The sequence below is a fragment of the Trichosurus vulpecula genome, chromosome 2 (genome assembly GCF_011100635.1).
Source record: "Trichosurus vulpecula isolate mTriVul1 chromosome 2, mTriVul1.pri, whole genome shotgun sequence".
NCBI classification, from domain to species: Eukaryota; Metazoa; Chordata; class Mammalia; order Diprotodontia; family Phalangeridae; genus Trichosurus; species Trichosurus vulpecula.
Window position 1 is genome coordinate 96,591,831 of NC_050574.1, and position 17,659 is coordinate 96,609,489.

The window sequence follows — 17,659 nt, forward strand, 5'->3', positions numbered from 1 at the left end:
TTGTGGTATTGTGGAAAGCACCATATACTGGGAGACAGGAAGCCAAACTTATATTCTTGGCTCCACCACTGAGTTGCCTAAATTGTCATTTATCTTCCTCAGTTTCTTCATCTGTAAAATGAGGTGGACTTCAATATAGAAATTGTAAAGTCCCTTCCAGATCTAACATACTCTGATTCTAAAGCTTCTTAAAAGGGGCAGCTAGGTGGCATAGTAAATAAAGTGCCAGGCCTGGAGTCAGGAAAACATCTTCCTAAATTCAAATCTGGCCTTAGATACTTCCTAGCTATGTGACCCTGGGCAAATCACTTAACCCTGTTTGCTTCAGTTTCCTCATATGTAAAATGAGCCAGAAAAGGAAATGGCAAACCTCTCCAGTATCTTTGCCAAGAAAACCCCAGATGAAGTCATGAAGAGTTGGACATGACCGAAATGACTGAACAACAACACGGCTTCTTAAAAGTGAGAATTAGTTTGGTCATCAGGTTCATAAGGGAGGAATTAAGGTCCTAGTTGACTAGGTCTTGGTAGTCTAGCGCCATCTTGAGATGGCAGAGAATGAGGCCTCACCAAATGACAAGAATCTATTGATCAAGTTATGGTGATGTAGATGAATAAGGAAATCCACTTATTTAGTTGGGAAACAGAATCTTTTAGGGAAAGGTCACAAGAACTACAATTATTGTGTTGAGAGAGAAGGTTAACAGATAAATGAAAGTTTCAAGCCTACAGTATTAAGGGGATTGAATAGCTGCAGCAGGGAGGGGATAAGGGACAGGAACAAAGAAAGACTGTGAGAGCTGGGTGATATCAGGGAAAAAAGCATTAAAAATCATCTGGTATTTTACAAGTGCTTCTGTTGTATGACTTCAATTATATAGAGGTGAATTATAGTGGTACCTAAGGCCATTGACCTAGAAAAGGAAGAAGCCTCCAAAAATCCTTCCAGGAGGAGGGTGAAGATCAGTAGAGCTACATTTAACCCCTCAAATGAAACCCCAAATTTGTAAGCAATAAACACAATTTTTGCATAGGATGGGCAGCATATTATCAGTAGGTTGTGACAACCCATAGGACACATTTCTTCCAGTTATACAATATCTGGTTAACATAGAAGGCTCTGCTATAACACAGTGCTAACCCCAAATCAAAATATTCTGAAACTTATTCAGAACCTAGGAGTGACAGAAGAAAGAATATTTCTTACCTGAAATTCCTTTCAAGTTAGCTTTGAATGGATCAAACAGATCTGTGATCCCCAAAGAACTTAAGACTTCTTTCAGATTGAAGTGGTTTTGGATCCTGAACCTAAAACAAAGTGCAACTTTTATTTAAAAATATTCTCATCTTACATCCCAAATAGCCTACCAAATCAAGCTCCTTAGCCAGGCTTTCAAGGCTATCCATGATCTGGCCCCAAACTACCTTTACAGCCTTCTCTACATGAATTCATTTTGTGTTCTAGCCAGGCTCAAATATTTGTCATTCTCTTGTTCTTTCCTACCTCTACATCTTTGCTCATGCTGTTCCCCTTGACATTGCCTGAATCTCTAGCTTTTGAAATTCCACCTATCCTTCAGGGCTCACCGCAAGTGTTACTTACGTCATGAGACCTGGTCAATCCAACTGGATGTCTTCTCCTTCCTCTGAATTCACATAATGTTTTGTACCTGTCTTCCAGTACTGATCACATTCTGCTTTGTGTTACTGTGAGTTCTAGGTGAATCGTATCCTGCTTGGAACAGTGTCTTATTTACATTTCCATCTCCCTCAGTACCCAACACAGAGTAGATGTTCAATAAATGTTTGCTGAATGAATAAATGACGGAATGCTCAATTTTGTTTGCCTATTTATATTCAATAAATCTCACTTCTTTGGCCAGCTGTCTTTTTTTTGTCTTTGTAATTCTTAGGGCTTTTCATATAGTGTTTTTTTAACTTAAATTTTTTTTTCAATTAATAAAAATCTATTTTTTCTCTCTTCCACTACTCCACCACCCACAGTGAAGAAAACATAACAAAACACTTGTGACATATGCAGGGTGCAGAAAAACACTTTATTGGCCATGGCCAAAAAATATGTCTCAACATATACTCCCAGAATGTCTCCTCTCTGTCAGGAGATGGGTAACCGCATATTGCATCATTGTTCCTCTGGAATCATGATTGACTTTTTTCCTACTTTTTAAAAAAATATGTCTGATTGTTATCCTTTGTCTTAACCAGACTGTCACTTCTCTATCACATTCTTCATGTTCCACGCCCTGTCCAGATGGACCCCCACACTGTTACAAAGAAAAATGATAATATATACAGTATTCTTTCCCAGTCACCAACCACCTCTCCACCATGAGGGAGAAGGGATGCTTTGTTTTTGCTCCTCTCCTATCTCCAGTGGTTTTTCCATTGCTCAGGGCTCACATTCTTTTTACTGTTCTATTCATGTACAATGTTACAGTACTAGTGTATATTGTTCTCTTGATTCTGCTTGTTTCATTTTGAATCTTGATACAAATCTTCCTATGTTTCTCTGAATTCTCACAGCAATCATTTCTTTCCCTAGATTCAGGGGTACCCAAATTTTGAATGGGACATATACATTTGCAATTTTTCTCCCAAAATCTTCAGGGCTAGGACTAGCCTGAGACATGGAGTTGAGCATAGCTTTGAATAAAACTATCCTCTTTCTCCCCCACTTTAGAGTTAATATTTATACTTGGTTGATTTTTGTGTGAGAAGTAGACCCATTTTGCTTTAAAAAAATTGATGAGCATGTTTTGTTCCTGCTCTTGTGCTAAAGGTCCTGGTCTCTGAGGAAAATGCTGTTTTGAAGAGTAACTCATTAAGATGAAATAGAGAGATTGCTGATCCAAACCCAGAACACCAGTACCTCAGGTTTCCTTTCCTATCTATCAGGATTGCTCTAGAAGTATTAGAAGAGTCTTCAGTACAGCTTTGCTGAAGCTGCACCAAAATCAGGTCAAGCCAGTGGGCTCTTTGGAACTTTACATTCCCCTGGGGTTCCTCCCTATGCTTAGTGGTTACAGGCTCATTCCCATCGCCAATTTCAAATTCAACTTACTTTTTTAAAAATAAATTTTACTGATGTCTTTTGTTTATTTTATCACCAAAATTTCCTCCAGTGCCCTCCTCCCCGAGCCATCTCATACAATAATATTTTTTTAAAAACCAAAGAAAAAGAAGAGAAAATTAGCAAAACTGATCAATATGTTTAAAAACTCTGAAAATAGGTGTAATGTATCACAGCTGTTCTCCTCCCACCTCTGCAAAGGCATAGGTTAGGAGTGTTAGCTCATATCTCTTCTTTGGAGCCATGCTTATTTGTAATTTTAATGCATTATTCACCTTAGATTGCTTTGTGGTTATTCTTTCCATTTACATTTTGTAATCATTGTGTATTTTTTTCTGATCTCTGCTTACTTCACTCTGTATCAGATAGTATAAATCCTTCCAAGCTTCTCTGTATTCATCATTTCTTACAGTACAGTAATAATCCATTATATTCAGTACCACAATTTGTTTAGCCATTCCCCAATTGAAGGCCTTCTGCTTTGTTTCCATTTCTGGTATTCAATTTACTATGGAAGATTCTGGACAGAGGGGGACATTTTCTCTTAGTTTCTGGCATCAAAATCTTTTCTACCAACTGCTCTGATTCCCTGTCACATGTAGGACAAAACTCCTTTATGTTCCATTCAAGAGGACCTCTTGAGAGATTTACCAAAATACCAGGGTTTTTGCTTTGATTTTGTGGCATGTACATTTGGTTTTGAGAGGCAAGTGAAAGCTTTATTTCAGAGCTAGGCTTACCCTTTGTACCAATAGTGCCTAACTCAACATTAGACCTTAAGGCTTAACTCCCTATGTGTCTGTATGTTTTTGCAATAGTTCATGGTCTTATTTTTAGCTTCTAAGAGATTACTGCCAAGGCCCCAAAAGATTCTGCTTTCCCCTAAAGGAGAAGAACACACAGTCGTCAGAGGAGGGCTGCAGTGGAGAATACTAAGTCATTTAAGAAGCAATTATTAAGCAGCTTCTCTGTTTCAGGCACTCTGCTAAATGCTGGGGATACAAAAAAAGGTAAAAGTCCCTGCTCTCATGGTCTAATGGGGAAGACAGCTAATGCAAACAACTAGGTACAGTTAATCTATATACAGGATAAAAGGATAAAAAATCCACAGAAGGAAGGTACTTTTAAATTATTTTTGTATTTATAAATTATTTTTATTTGTTTAACCTCTTTTATTCTTCTATGATTTGGACAGAGAGCTGGCCTTGAAAACAGAATGACTTGGGTTCAAGTCCAGACCCTAGCCCGGAGTAGGCCCTCATCACCTCAGGCCTGAACATAGCCTTAGCACATAGTTGGCATTAGAAAGTGTTCACTGACTAGTTCCTGCCTCAGGTCCCTCCCCACTCCCGTCCATTTTCTATTTTAGCCTTCAGACTGAGCCTCCTGAGGCACAGATGTGACCATGTCACCTCCCTACTCAATCAACTCCAGTGACCCCCTATCTTTCCTCCTCATCTCTGCCTCTTGGCTTCCCTAGCTCCCTTCAAGTCCCAGCTAATATCTCACCTTCTGCAAGACCTTCTCTGTCTCTCTTAATGCTAGCGCCTTCCCTCTGTTGATTTCTTCCAATTTATCCCACACATAACTTGTGTGCATGTAGGTGTTTTCCTGTTGTCTCTCCCATTAGGCTGTGAGCTACTTTTTTTTCCTTTCTTTATTTTCCTTTCTTTATATTCCCAGTGCTTAGAAGTGGCTAGCACATAGTAGGTGCTTAATAAAGATTAATTGACTGACTTTTTTTTTTGACTCACATTGGCCTCTGGTAAGAATGAAGGCATATAATAAGTTACTTCCAGTATGTCTTTGTATGACATAGTAGAAAGAGAACTGGACTTCTAGAACTCAGGAAACTTGCTCTTCTGTTAACTCATTATCTGTTACTGAGCATATCAATTCAATTCCTCAAGCATTTATTAAACACTAGACACTGTGCTAGACTGTAGGGATACAAAAACAAAAGTAAAAACGTTCTCTGTCCTCAAGGTCAAGGAATCTATAGTCTATTGGCAAGTCAAGTAAGTTCCTTGATCCATAATTTTCCCATCTGCGAAATGAGAAAGATTTTACAATCTTAGGTCCCTTCTAGCTCTAAAAATCTCTAGGTTTCCCAGGTGAACCTTCCTCTTGCTGATCTATTCATATATATAAAGCTGAAAATATTGACAAATTTTTTAAAATCAGGTTTTGTGTCTATACCAAACTATATGAACACATAGCAGTATTGCTATCTTTTATTTCGACATCATCTTCATCTCCTAATGTCTGTCCCCTTCTCTTCCCAGAGGGCCAGCCCTTAAAACAAAGACTTTTAAAAAAAAGGAAAATAAAACAGTTCAGTAAAACTAAGCAACCCACTATCCAAGTCTGATATTATGTGCAGCATCCTACCCTTATAGCTTCCCCACCTCCGCAAAGAAGGGAAAAAGGTGAATTCTTATTATCTTTTCATTGGGCCAAGCTTCGTCATTATAATTTTGGTTGCTCTCTTTCAAAACAGCAACAAGAAAAACACAACCGTTCTAGACTTAACCTTTGGGGCTGCCTATTCCATAACTGAAGATAATATGAAGGTGAAGGTGATTAATGAAAACATCAAAAGAAAGACATGAAGTCTCTCCCCTCCTGCCATGGTGGTTCTAACATATGGGTTACTTCCCTGGCAGAAGCTTAGATGGTGCCCTGGGGAGTTGGAAATGTGTGACTAGGCTTTAGAAAGCATCAAATTTCCCACAGGGCTCAGATGGACAGGGTCTGTTATAGATTCCCCACTCCCTCCCCCAACCCCTTTTTAGAACAATATCACTTACCTGGGTAGAAAAATATCCATCTTTATTCTCTTCAGGTTATTTGTCCAGATGTGAATGGCACTGGCTGTGAGGTATGGCTCCAGAAAGGCCAGAGGGGTTGCTTTGTTCCGAGGCAGTACCAGGAATAGGCTCACTGAGCTTCCTTGATAAGGTAGTTCAAGTACCCCAACTGGTTGCTTATCTGTGACTTGGAACTGGCCTGAGAGATTCATTGAATCAGGTTACTGTCCATTCCAGACATTTGAGTTAGTTTCTCCCAAAAGTCAAAATACTTTTCCTAAAGTACAGGTCTGACCTTGTCATTCTCTTACTCTGTAAATTCTAGTGGCTCACTATTACCTCTAGGTTTAAATATAAACTCCTCCGCCTGATATTTAAAGTTCTTTACAATGTAATCCTAACCTATTTTTCTCAACTTTTACACACTCTTCTCTTTCAGGCACACGATAGTCCAGCAAACTAGTCTTCACAATGTCCTCGTGTAAGACACTTTATGATCTCCCTCCATGTCTGACACGTAGGTAAGAATACTGCAGTTGGAGTCAAGCAAAACTGAGTTCAGATGTTGCCTCAGATACTTTCTAGCTACATAACCTTTGGCAAGTAGGTCACTCACCCTCTCTCAGCCTCAGTTTCATCTGTAAAACAGGGATAAAAATAGCACCTATCTCATGGGGTTGTTGTGCCTTCCCTCTGTTAAGTATTTTTTGTTTCCCTGTATATAAGCTTGCTTTGTATATATTTTGTTTGCATGTTGCCTCACCCGTTAGATTGTAACTCCTTGAGGGCAGGGACTGTCTTTTGCCTCTTTTTGTATCCCTGGTGCTTAGCACAGTGCCTTAGCATATGTAAGGCATTTTGCAAATCCTAAAGTGTTATTGACTATAGTATATTAATTATAATAAATAAAATTATAATTGTTATTAATAATTGCTTTTATTATTTATCTCCTTTCCTCTATATTTTAGAATCTTTAGTTTCTTTCAAAGCTCACTTCAAACAGAGTACCCCCTAGCTTCTAGAGCTTTCCCCCCAAAATTACCTCCCATCTATTTTTTGTCCACATATACAAAATACTGCAAATATTGTCTATCCTAGCTAGACTGTAAGTTCCTTGAGGACATGGATTGTTTAACTTTAGATTAGAGTTAGATTCCCTACATATAGCACAGTGCCTAACACATAGTATGTGTTCTAAAACTGGTTGTCGTTTGATTGATTTCCAAACAGACCACTCTTCTTGTTACATTGCTGATGCATTGAGGAACAAGGAGTGTGGGCTGTTTGTCCTTAGGAAAAGGTTGCTTCATAGGATTAGAATGGACAGCAGATGTTCCAATATTTCAGTGATTTACTAGGGAGAATGTGCATCCCCAAGCACAATCGTTCTGGACTTAACCTTTGGGGCTGCCTATTCCATAACTGAAGATAATATGAAAGTGAAGGTGATTAATGGCACAAGACAGAAGATGAATCATTGCCAGCTATGTCAGTTAGAGAGTGTTAGAATTCCAATACAGTCACTAGGATTTCAATCTAGGAATGTTCTGTCAAGAGAATGACCCAAGGTCTCAGCTCTCTCACCCTCCATTATGGTAAATAGTTTATCAGTGAAATTGATCCCTTTAAAAAGTTATGGAAGTCCATGAGGATTGACTTGGTCCAATGGTTCTGGGCATCCTATTAAATATCTCCTTACTTTTGAAAGTGCAATGGGAAATGTCAAACCTGAAAGAGCGTGAGACCTCATCCTCTGCTCTGCTTTACAAGTCTGCCCTTTGGTGGAATGTACATAGAGGCCTTTCTCAGGAGGCATTAAATAGTGACAGTCTGAACTTTGAGGATGTCTCACAGATTGTAAAGCATGTGAAGCAACAGAAAAAGACAATAGACTTTATCCTTGGATAGCTAAGAGCAATTGGTCTGGCTGCTCTCTCATGTACTCAGCATGCGTCGCCCACTGTGATGTGACCATGTCCATTAGCATCACTGTCTGTGTTTAGTATCTTATACTTCTGTGAGACTGGGAGCTCCATGAGGGCAAGGACTTTGTAGCTTTCCCAGCACCTAGGCCAGGGTTGCAAACGCTGTGGATGCTTAATAAATTTTTGTGACTAGCATTGCAAAAAATGTCGTGAGCTATAGCTAGTATTATAAAATTGTCAAATGAGGATAATTCCCAGCTGTTAGGTTTGTGTTTTATTCAGTTATGTCAGACAGAGCTTGACAGGGTTTTTCACAATCCGTTGTCAATATTTTGATAAGAATATGCTTTCTATCCCTCTGGACTGCTTAGGAAATGGCATGCCATGGGGTAGAACAATGTCCCTGTGTCACCTTCAGCTGATGATTTCTGGATTGATGAAACAAAGAGGATCTTTGCCGCAGGTCTTGCTACTGTGCTGGTAGGCAACCCAAATGAGTCTGACCTACCTTTAGGCAGAATAGTTTTTGCTGTTGCGACTTGTCAAGAGACAGACTTAGTTCCCTCAACTGAATCATTTTTAAACTGTGGTCATGAAAACTCATGTTATGGTGCTGACACACTACTTTTTTTGATATGAGATTTGTCAGCAAAGAAAATTTTGTAGTTATCAAGTAAGATTGCCTATATTCTAATGTAACTGAAGGAAAATTCATTAAAAAAGTGTTTGATTTTGCTGGCAAGAGATTTACTTTTTTCTTTGTTGTGTTTAGAACATTTTTATGCATGGTGGTAATTTGACTTAACTCACTAGATAAAATGAAGGGTTGATTTAAATTCTTCACGCTGGATTAAAAACATTTGCTTGGGAGTCAAGAAACCTGGATTCTATTCCTAGTTTTGTTGCTAAGGTGCAGTGTAACCTTGGGCAAATAACTGAATCTCTTTGGGGCTTAATTGTCTCACCTGCAAACTAAGAGGACAAAAGACTGAATGATCCCTATTCAGCTTTATTCATTAAACACTTATTAAGCATCTAATATGTGCCGGACGCTGAGTTAGGAACCAAATATACAAAAACAAAATGAAATAGTTCCTCTTCTCAAGGAGCTTACATTCTAGTGGTAAGATACAATATGTATAAGTAGTAATATAATTGGAAAGGGGGAGAGAGAGGGAGGGCGATGAGAAGGGAGAGACAGAGAGATAGAAACAGAGAGAGATGGAGAGAGAGAGAGAGAGAGAGAGAGGGAGAGAGAGAGAGAGAGAGAGAGAGAGAGAGAGAGAGAGAGAGAGAGAGAGAGAGAGAGGAGAGAGGAGAGAGAGAGAGAGAGAGAGAGAGAGAGAGAGAGAGAGAGAGAGAGAGGGAGAGAGAGAGAGAGAGAGAGAGTTACTAACTGGAGGGAATCAGGGAAGACTTTCTAGGTGATGGGGGAAAACATGGCATTGGAAATCAATCTTGAAGGAAAAAAAAGACCCTTAGAAGTAGAAATAAGGAAGGCTTCCAAACATAGGGGACATCTTGTGGAAGTACATGAAGGTGAGATACGGAGCATTGACTTTAGAGAATAGACGTAGTCCAGTTTGGCTGGAATATAAAGAGGACTGATGTGAAATAAAGCTTAAAAGTCAGACTGGAGCTGGAAGGTAGATGGCTTCAAATGGCAGGTAAAAGAGATTGTATCTCATCTAGAAGTAATAGAGAGTAAATGCAGATTTTTGAGCACAGTCAGATCTATATTTTAGGATGATTATTTTGGCAGCTGTGTGGAAAGTGGATTGAAGAAGGGAGAGTGGAAGCAGGGTAATCAATTAGGAAGACGCTACAATAGATAAGTGTAGAAATCAGTTTCCATGCTAGAGCAAAGTCTGTGTTAGGACGAAATAGGAGGCGAATGCTAAAGAAGTTTTAGAGGTAGAACTGACAAGACTTGGTCGCTGATTGGACATGGAAGGGAGGTAACATGGGAAAGGGAAGAGGATATGAACCTTAAAAAAATCACTTATTTCAACAGAAATGGAAAGCTGGGAGAAAGACAGAATTTAGAGGAAAGGATGATTGTTTCCATTATGGACATGTTGCCTTTGAGATACCTAAGAGACATCTGGGGAGATGTCCAGTGGACAATTGATAATGAGAAACTGACCACGGGGGCTTAAGGGAAAGATTTAGGACAGCCTTTGTTGAGGTACAAAGTCAATCTAGGAAGAACAAAAGCATTTTCATGCAATAGTGAGAGAACATGATTTTTCCAGAGACCTAAGTAACGGTTCCTTTACAATTCTGTGATGCTAATGTTGTGCTATAATAAATGATGACAGGGTCAATATCTGAGAAATCTAGGAGGACTTGTATGAACCGAAGCCAAGGAAAGAGAGCAGAACCAGGAGAACAATTTTTATAATAACAACAGTACTGTAAAAACCAATAACTTTGAAAGACTTAAGGATTCTGATCAACACAATGACCTATTACAATTCCAGAGGACTCGAGATAAAGAATGCTACCCACCTCTTGACAAAGAGTTAAGAGTAAGACAAATTTTTTTTCAATATGACCAATTGGAGAATTCGTTCCACTTGTTCATGTACATTTGTTACAAAAGTTTTGCTTTTCTTCTTTCCAGTGGGATTGCTTAGTGAGTGGGAGGCAAAAAAAATAAAGGGAAATTTTGCTACTACTATTCCTAATAATAGTTACTAACATTTCCATAGTGCCTATTATGTTTCAGGCACTGTGCTAAATGTTTTGTAACTATTATCTCATTTGATCCTTACAAGAACCCTGAGAGGTAAGTGCTGTTATTATCCCCGTTTTACAGATGAGGAGACAGGCAAACAGAGGTTATATGACTTGCTCAGGGCCACCCAGCTATTAAGCATCTGAGGCTGGATTTGAACTTAGGTCTTCCTGACTCCAGGCTTGGCACTCTATCCATTGTTCCACCTGGACATTCATATGTGGAAAATACTCACCATAGTTGACAGCAGCAGTTTGGTACATCATGGGCACTCTGAGTATGAGGCCTTCTGTGCTGGTAAAGGACAACACTTGGGTGTCTGCAAAGGAGAATCTCTTTTGCCAAATGCTTCGGAAGGACATGGTGCTCACCAGAGCAATCTGCGCAAGTGCTGAATGGATCCTTTTCAAGGAGACATTTCCGGGTTTTTCATCTGCACAGAGGGAGAACCGTAAGGAGGTCAGGCAATAGGAAACGAAAACAAACAGACCTAACTTGTCCAGTGAAATCTCGCATATGTGTTTGGGTTTTGGGGAATTCCATAGGAGATCAAGGGGGTAAGATCTATAACCTCATAAGAACCAGGGGAGCTAACAAATCAGTATATGCTCATAATTAAGTATGATTACTAACTAGTGAGAGGCAATATGGTATAATGAATACAGAGCTGACCTAAGAGCTAGCAAGACTTGAATTCAAGTAGTGCCTCTGACATATACCAGCTGTGTGTTAATTCTCATCCCTAGTCTAGCCAATTTTCTAAGATTGTAAGTCAAGAAGCAGCAGAAGGATTTTCCTTATCCCACAGCTTTCTAAGCCAATGAAATCAGAGCTCCAGTCTCTAGTCTTATCCCAATAACTAATTTTCCCCCTTTATATTCCTTTTAAAGAGTCTAGGGAAACGGGATTTTTAAAAATTCTATTTTATTTTATTTTCAGTAATGTTCTTTCCAGGGTTAGTTCTACATATGGGTGCAACTAATAGCCACTTAGATGGTCTTATTTGTAGGATGCTGCCAAGTCCTACTAGCCAACAAAAGTATCCCAAGCCCTCCCTACCAGGCCTGAAATTCCCTGAGAGTCATTTCTACTGATTGGACAAGAAAGGGGAATATTGTCTCTAAAAGGCCACTGTTAAATGTTATCTAGGACTATCCTGGGCAGGGTATCAGTCTTTAACTCTGGTTTTTATTAGTACTTTAGCTTAGAGCTTAACCTGGAGTCCACAGGATGGGAATACAATTCTATTTTTATTTTCACTAACTTCTAGGTAGAATTGAGCATTTCCTTCAGATATTTAAAACATGATCATAAGAAGGAGTCCACAGGCTTCCCTTGACTGCCAAAGGGACCCAGGACACAAAAAAAGTTAAGAAGCCCTGGCTTAGATGATCAGACTCTGACATGTCTGAAATCTTAAGACTGGCAAGAGGCTTTATGAACATCGTTCCATGTGACCCTCCCAATAGCCACTGACTACGTGCCACCAGTATCATTATCTATATTTTTCAGCAGACAAAACTGGGGCTCAGAGAGGTTACATGACTTGCTTAGAGTAACACAAGCATTAGGTATCAGAAGTGGACGTAGAGGTCTCCTGCCTCCAAGTCTGGTGCTATTTCTCCAACAGTACCATATCTCTTTGTTGTCCCTTTGTTCTGACAAACTGCTTGCTGACTCCCCAGCTTAAGAATCCTCACCTAAATTATCCTGCCTCCTGCTTCCTTTGGACTTACTATTCTAATGGTCTCCAGCTCTGAGGAACATGGGCTTTGCCTTCCTCCCCAGCCCTTCCCACCCTTCCCAAAGTGAGCTCTTCTTCAGACCCTCTTAACATTCTTTAATTAACACCTCTTAACCCTAAAGGTCAGTAACCCAATGCCTAAGTGAATGAGACAGGTCAGTCTGAATGGGAGGAAGGAGGCATGAAACAAAGAGGCTAAGTTCTAGTTTTAGGGCCCTGAAAAGTTGGGAAGATGATAAGGATTGGCCCCGAAGAATGACTTGTTGTAGGCACATCACCTTACAATCTGACCTGTGGTTGGCTCCATTCCTACCTACAAAACAGACCCATGACTAGAGATCACTAAATCAAAATGGCAGACCTTGGCTACAGCAATGGGTAACAAGACAGTGAAGAGAGAAGCCAGAGTGCTGATCAGTTGCTTTTTTTTAGTTAAGTGTTAACACGTATGCAGGCACTAAGTCACACCTTGCCCTTTGAGATGCTGTGTTAACAGCTGTCTGTTATTAATTTTAGTTGGTCGAGTCCTTGTTTTTGTTTTGTTTTGTTTTACCTGCAACAAACCAAGAGATCCATCTATTGATCTGAGCTGTCGTCCTGTTAGGCTCACTGAAGTTGGTTGTCTCCAGGCTGCTGTTGGCCCACAGGGAGATGTGCTCAGTGAAATGAGAGGAGAGATGTGTTCCAGTTTGTACAAAAAAGGCACATGCCAGCTGAATCGTGGTTCCTGGGCCAGAAGTAGTAGCTGCTGCCTGAGCAGTTCGAAGGAAATCATGCACTCTTCTGTCTGTTGGAGGAAGGAGAGGGAGGGGAAAGATCATACATAAACAAAGTAGCTGAGCAGAAAAAAGGTGGATTCAGGTTTTAACTTATGCAAACCCCTGGACTGGGGAGGAAGCATCATTTTAGAGCAAAGCCTAATGTTGAAATAGGACTCAACATTCTCCATGTTTGTTTCCTGGGAGAGCTGCCTCATCCTGTTGATTTGAAGAAAAGTCATTAAAACTTCTTTTTTGTTGCTGTTTAATCTAGACTTTCAATTTCATTGATGTAGAAACACCAAGTATGGAAATTTGCTCTATAAGGTGCCTCTAATTTATAGTCTTCCACAGATGCCTATGGCATGGAGAAATTAAGTAACTTCCTCATAGACCATAGAGCACTAAAGGCAGGTTTGACCCCAGGTGTTCCTGATCCAAAGGTCAGGCCTCTATCTACTCTGACACCTCGTTTCACTAATGAGATTGTTTTTCAAAATTATACCCAAACTAGACAGAAAATTAGCGTAAACCCAGAAATCCAGAATTAAAAAAACAAATCAAGCTATGGCCAAGTCAGGTAGAAAGTGTCATCTGCACGACTAGGTCCTCCTTAAAATTACACATATTCTCATTTTTTTTGGAGGGGGGAAAAGCAGGGCAATTGGGGTTAAATGACTTGCCCAAGGTCACACAGCTAGTGTGTCAAGTGTCTGAAGTTAGATTTGAACTCAGGTCCTCTTGACTCCAGGGCTGGTGCTCTACTCACTGCACCACCTAGCTGCCCCAGATTACACATACTCTTTATCTCAAAAGTATACTAGTGGCAAGTGTGAGCAAGGCTGGGGAAAATTTCAGGGTAGGCTAGTGACTTTCTAAAATTGAGATGTTCTGAAAATTATTCCAAATCACATAAACAGTTATGACAGGCAGGTAGCTGGGATGCTGATGTAGTAGTCTCTCTTTACACATTCCATTGGATTGTCAACTTATACAGATTATTTCATGGTGTAAGTCTACCTGACATTGGATGCCTCAAGTTTTCCAATGAAAATCTCCAGTTTTAGAAATGCCAGGAAAAAAGAGAGCCTTTACTTCTAACTAGAGATAGTTCATGTTATTAATATCAGTAACAGTTTGGAAAAATGCTGACAAAATAAGGATTTTTAAAAGTCAATAGTTTCTATTTTCTTGCATCTTTAAATTTCGGTTTCTAGTTACTAGTATTTAAACAGGGTAGGATTTTAAGCTTTAATAGCTTAAAACCTCACTGATTTTTGGAACACTCGTCGTAGAAGATTGCATCCCTATTCCCAAAATCAATATTGCACTCCTCTCACCATGTTTATTCAGTAGACGTGATCAGCTTAATTCTCTCCCAAGCACCCTGTGGAGTGGTTGTGAATACCTTGCCAGTACATCACAGCCAAGATAGGCCTCCAATCTTGTAACAGGGCTTCAAGATCTCGGTTTCCTCATTTATAAAATGAGAGTGTGGGACTCCGTGATCTCTAAGGTCTTTTGCAACTCTAAATTTCTTGTCTTTATGTCACCTGATTATTTACCAGACAGCCAACAATTATTGAGCCTAAAACCGATGCATAAATTGCTTCAAAGCAAATTTTGGGCAGGATATTTTCTTCTGAGAGATAGTATTTGTAAAATGCTTAGTACAGTGCCTGGCACAGAGCAGGCACTTTATACATGCTTATTCTGTTTCCCTTCCTTCCATGCTGGTCTTCTGATTAAGAAACTCCCTGAGTACCCTTGTTTATATTTTCATCAATTAACTCTTTCCCAGAATTTTTGGTGGGAGTATAGACATGAACTGATTGTGCATAGCTAGACTTTTCTCTGTTACTCCTTGGAGATCAAGATGACAGCACAGTAAAGGAAGGGAGATAGGGAAGATTTTTTCTCTGTGTTCAGGAAAATGCAAAGACAGTACTGCTTGCACATGAAAGGGTGGCCGGAGTCCAAGATCTTACAGAGCTTTGAGGTCCTTCTTAGTAGCATATGGAAGATGTCCATATAATAGGTAAAACCATTCCAGTATACCACTATCATACTTGCTTGGGAAGCAACGGGAGCAGACAGTTATGTTAATGTTATTTGCCAGGTTTGTGGTTGAGGCGAAAAGGCAAATCAGTCAGTGGCTGATGGAGGAACAGAGGGTAAATACATGTCTGCCCAGAAGATGAGTGACACAGCAGCTGGATTAATGACCTGAAGGCTGGGCCAGAATATCAATTTTAAAGAATCACCATTTACCAAATGATTCATAATAAGGACAAATTTGGGTGAAGAAAAAAATAAAAAGAGTCTCTGGAACTTGAAACTTTGGGAAATTGAGACTTCTTTGAGATCAGAATGAGATGTACTTTGTTCTCCTCATGCAAATTCAGAGATGTCCTGAAATCTTTCCATGGACCCCTTGGGGGGGAATCTGCTGACCTTTGGTTAAGAACCCCTGTATTAGCTATATTGCTCTGGAATGCTGCTGTGTGCCCAAGGACTCATTCTGTATTTACATGAGGGACCCTCAAGAGATCTGGTTTCCATGCTGACAGGAAGCCAAGAACAAAATAATGCAGACGAACTGCAGTTTGCGTCAGGATAGGTCTTTTTTTAAAATAATAATATTAAATAATAAATAGTATCTAAATATATATAATAGTATCTAAATATATATATAATATAATAGCATATAATATTATAATAATATATAAAATGTATTATAATGGCATATAAATATAATAATATATTATAATATGAATAATATATAATAAATAATAATATTAAATGATGAAACAGCTAGAATTTCTATAGCACTAAGTCTTAAGTGACTTGCCCAGGGTCATACAGCTAGTAAGTGTCAAGTGTCTGAGGCTGGATTTAAACTCAGGTCCTCCTGACTCCAGGGCCGGTGAGCCATCTAGCTGCCCCTAGCACTAAGTCTTACAAAGCACTTCACACACATGTTATCTCATTTGACCCTCATAACAACTCTGTGAGGCAGGTGCTATTATTATCCCATTTTCCAGAAGAGGAAAGTGAGGCTCCACTATGAGAGGTTAAGTGACTTACCCAGGAGCTATCACACCGGCTAATTGTCCTAATTAAACAACAAGACTGTCCTAAGACTCCGGCTCATGACTTTATGAGTGTGTTCTTTCGGTCCTTACTGACTTTTTCAACAAATAGTGGATTAGTATAAAAGCTAAAGGAGCTTAGCATTAAGAAAGCATAAACATGGTCCTCGATTAAGCCACTGTTGGGACTGTTCTGGGGCAAAACAAGGTTCAAGAACTCTGCGTAGTTTGAGAATCATCTCTTGAGGATCTTAAAGTGCTGAAGTGTGAACTCAAAGGCCTAGTGCCTTCTGCCCACTGCCAAAGTTAGGAATCTGAGGAGGGGGAGGGGGGACACAATGTGCTTCTTTTCATCAGGGGATAAGGGAGAAAATGTAATGAAGGAAATTATGGAAATAAATATAGTAAGGCCTCAAGCAGTACTTGCCATGAACTGTATAGCCCAGGGCCCTTTCGAGTTGCAAACAGGTGTTTCCTCGGGCTCCAAACTGGAGTAACTCCAGAGGGATAGACACGCTGGCTGGCGAGATGACCAGGTTTGTGCCATTTCCACTTCCCGTCAAGCTCCGGTAGAGGCGGATAGCAAATCCAGTCTTGAACCCCTTCAGTTCCTTTCGGAGGTCACTGTTCCCTCCCCGGAGGTGGCCAGAGTGGAGGAGGAAGAGGATGAAGGTGAGAGGCAGCATGGTGGCGGAGGGGGCCAGCCTCAGTGAAGCAGGAAGAGGCTCTGCAGCCTGCTGATGGGAACATAGAGGGTCGAGTTGGACACCAAAGCGCTTGTGCAGAAATGAATGGGAAGAGTGCCTCTCCAGGTCCTGCCAGATGGGCCTCCCTTCCCCATGCCCTCCCACCGAACCTCCCCTCCCCACACTACTTCTCACATGAATCCTTCATTTCATACTTATTTTTTGCTTCACAATATATTTGTTCACACAATTCTTGTGCCTGTTTTTACATATGATAATAATAGCTAGCATTTATATAACACAAAGGTTTGCAAAGCACTTTTCATGCTCACAACCATGTTGAGAGTGAGGTACTATGATTACTCCGGTTTTATACATGAGGAAACTGAGTCAGGCAGATGTTAAATGGGTCACAGAGCTCATAAGTTTTTGAGGATGTATTTGAACTCGGGTCTTCCTGACTCCAGGCCCAGTGCCCTAACCACTGGGCCCTCTAGCCGCCACACACATGCCTCGTGGAGACTCACTGAAAACACACAAAGAAGTAATGGAATATAGAGAGAATGGAAGTGGGTGAAGAGTCAGGAGACCTGGTTTCTTGTTCTTGCTCAGCCGCTTATGTTGAGTCATAACCTCTCTGGGTCTCAGTTTCTTCATCTGTTAAATTTGAATAAATCCTATCCTACCTGCTGACCTACCAAGCTGGAATACTGTGAGGATTAAACAGTACGATTTATATGAAAGTACCCTGAACACTGTAGACTAGCTTGATAAAATAAGTAATGAACTATTATCACCTTTTATACCATAGTA

The 17,659-nt window shown here is 40.0% G+C and overlaps 1 protein-coding gene across 1 annotated transcript in view; it reads right to left on the minus strand.

Moving 5' to 3' along the window:
• Nucleotides 1–16,846, minus strand: part of SERPINE3 (serpin family E member 3) — a 38,313-nt gene extending 21,467 nt beyond the window's left edge. Inside the window, exons 1-5 of the mRNA XM_036746759.1 lie at nt 16,588–16,846; nt 12,864–13,097; nt 10,802–10,999; nt 5,902–6,100; nt 1,208–1,308 (exon numbers count right to left, since the gene is read on the minus strand). Of these exons, the coding sequence (XP_036602654.1) occupies nt 1,208–1,308; nt 5,902–6,100; nt 10,802–10,999; nt 12,864–13,097; nt 16,588–16,846 (991 nt within the window). The remainder of the gene's footprint in view (nt 1–1,207; nt 1,309–5,901; nt 6,101–10,801; nt 11,000–12,863; nt 13,098–16,587) is intronic.
• Between the last annotated feature and the right edge of the window lie 813 nt (nt 16,847–17,659).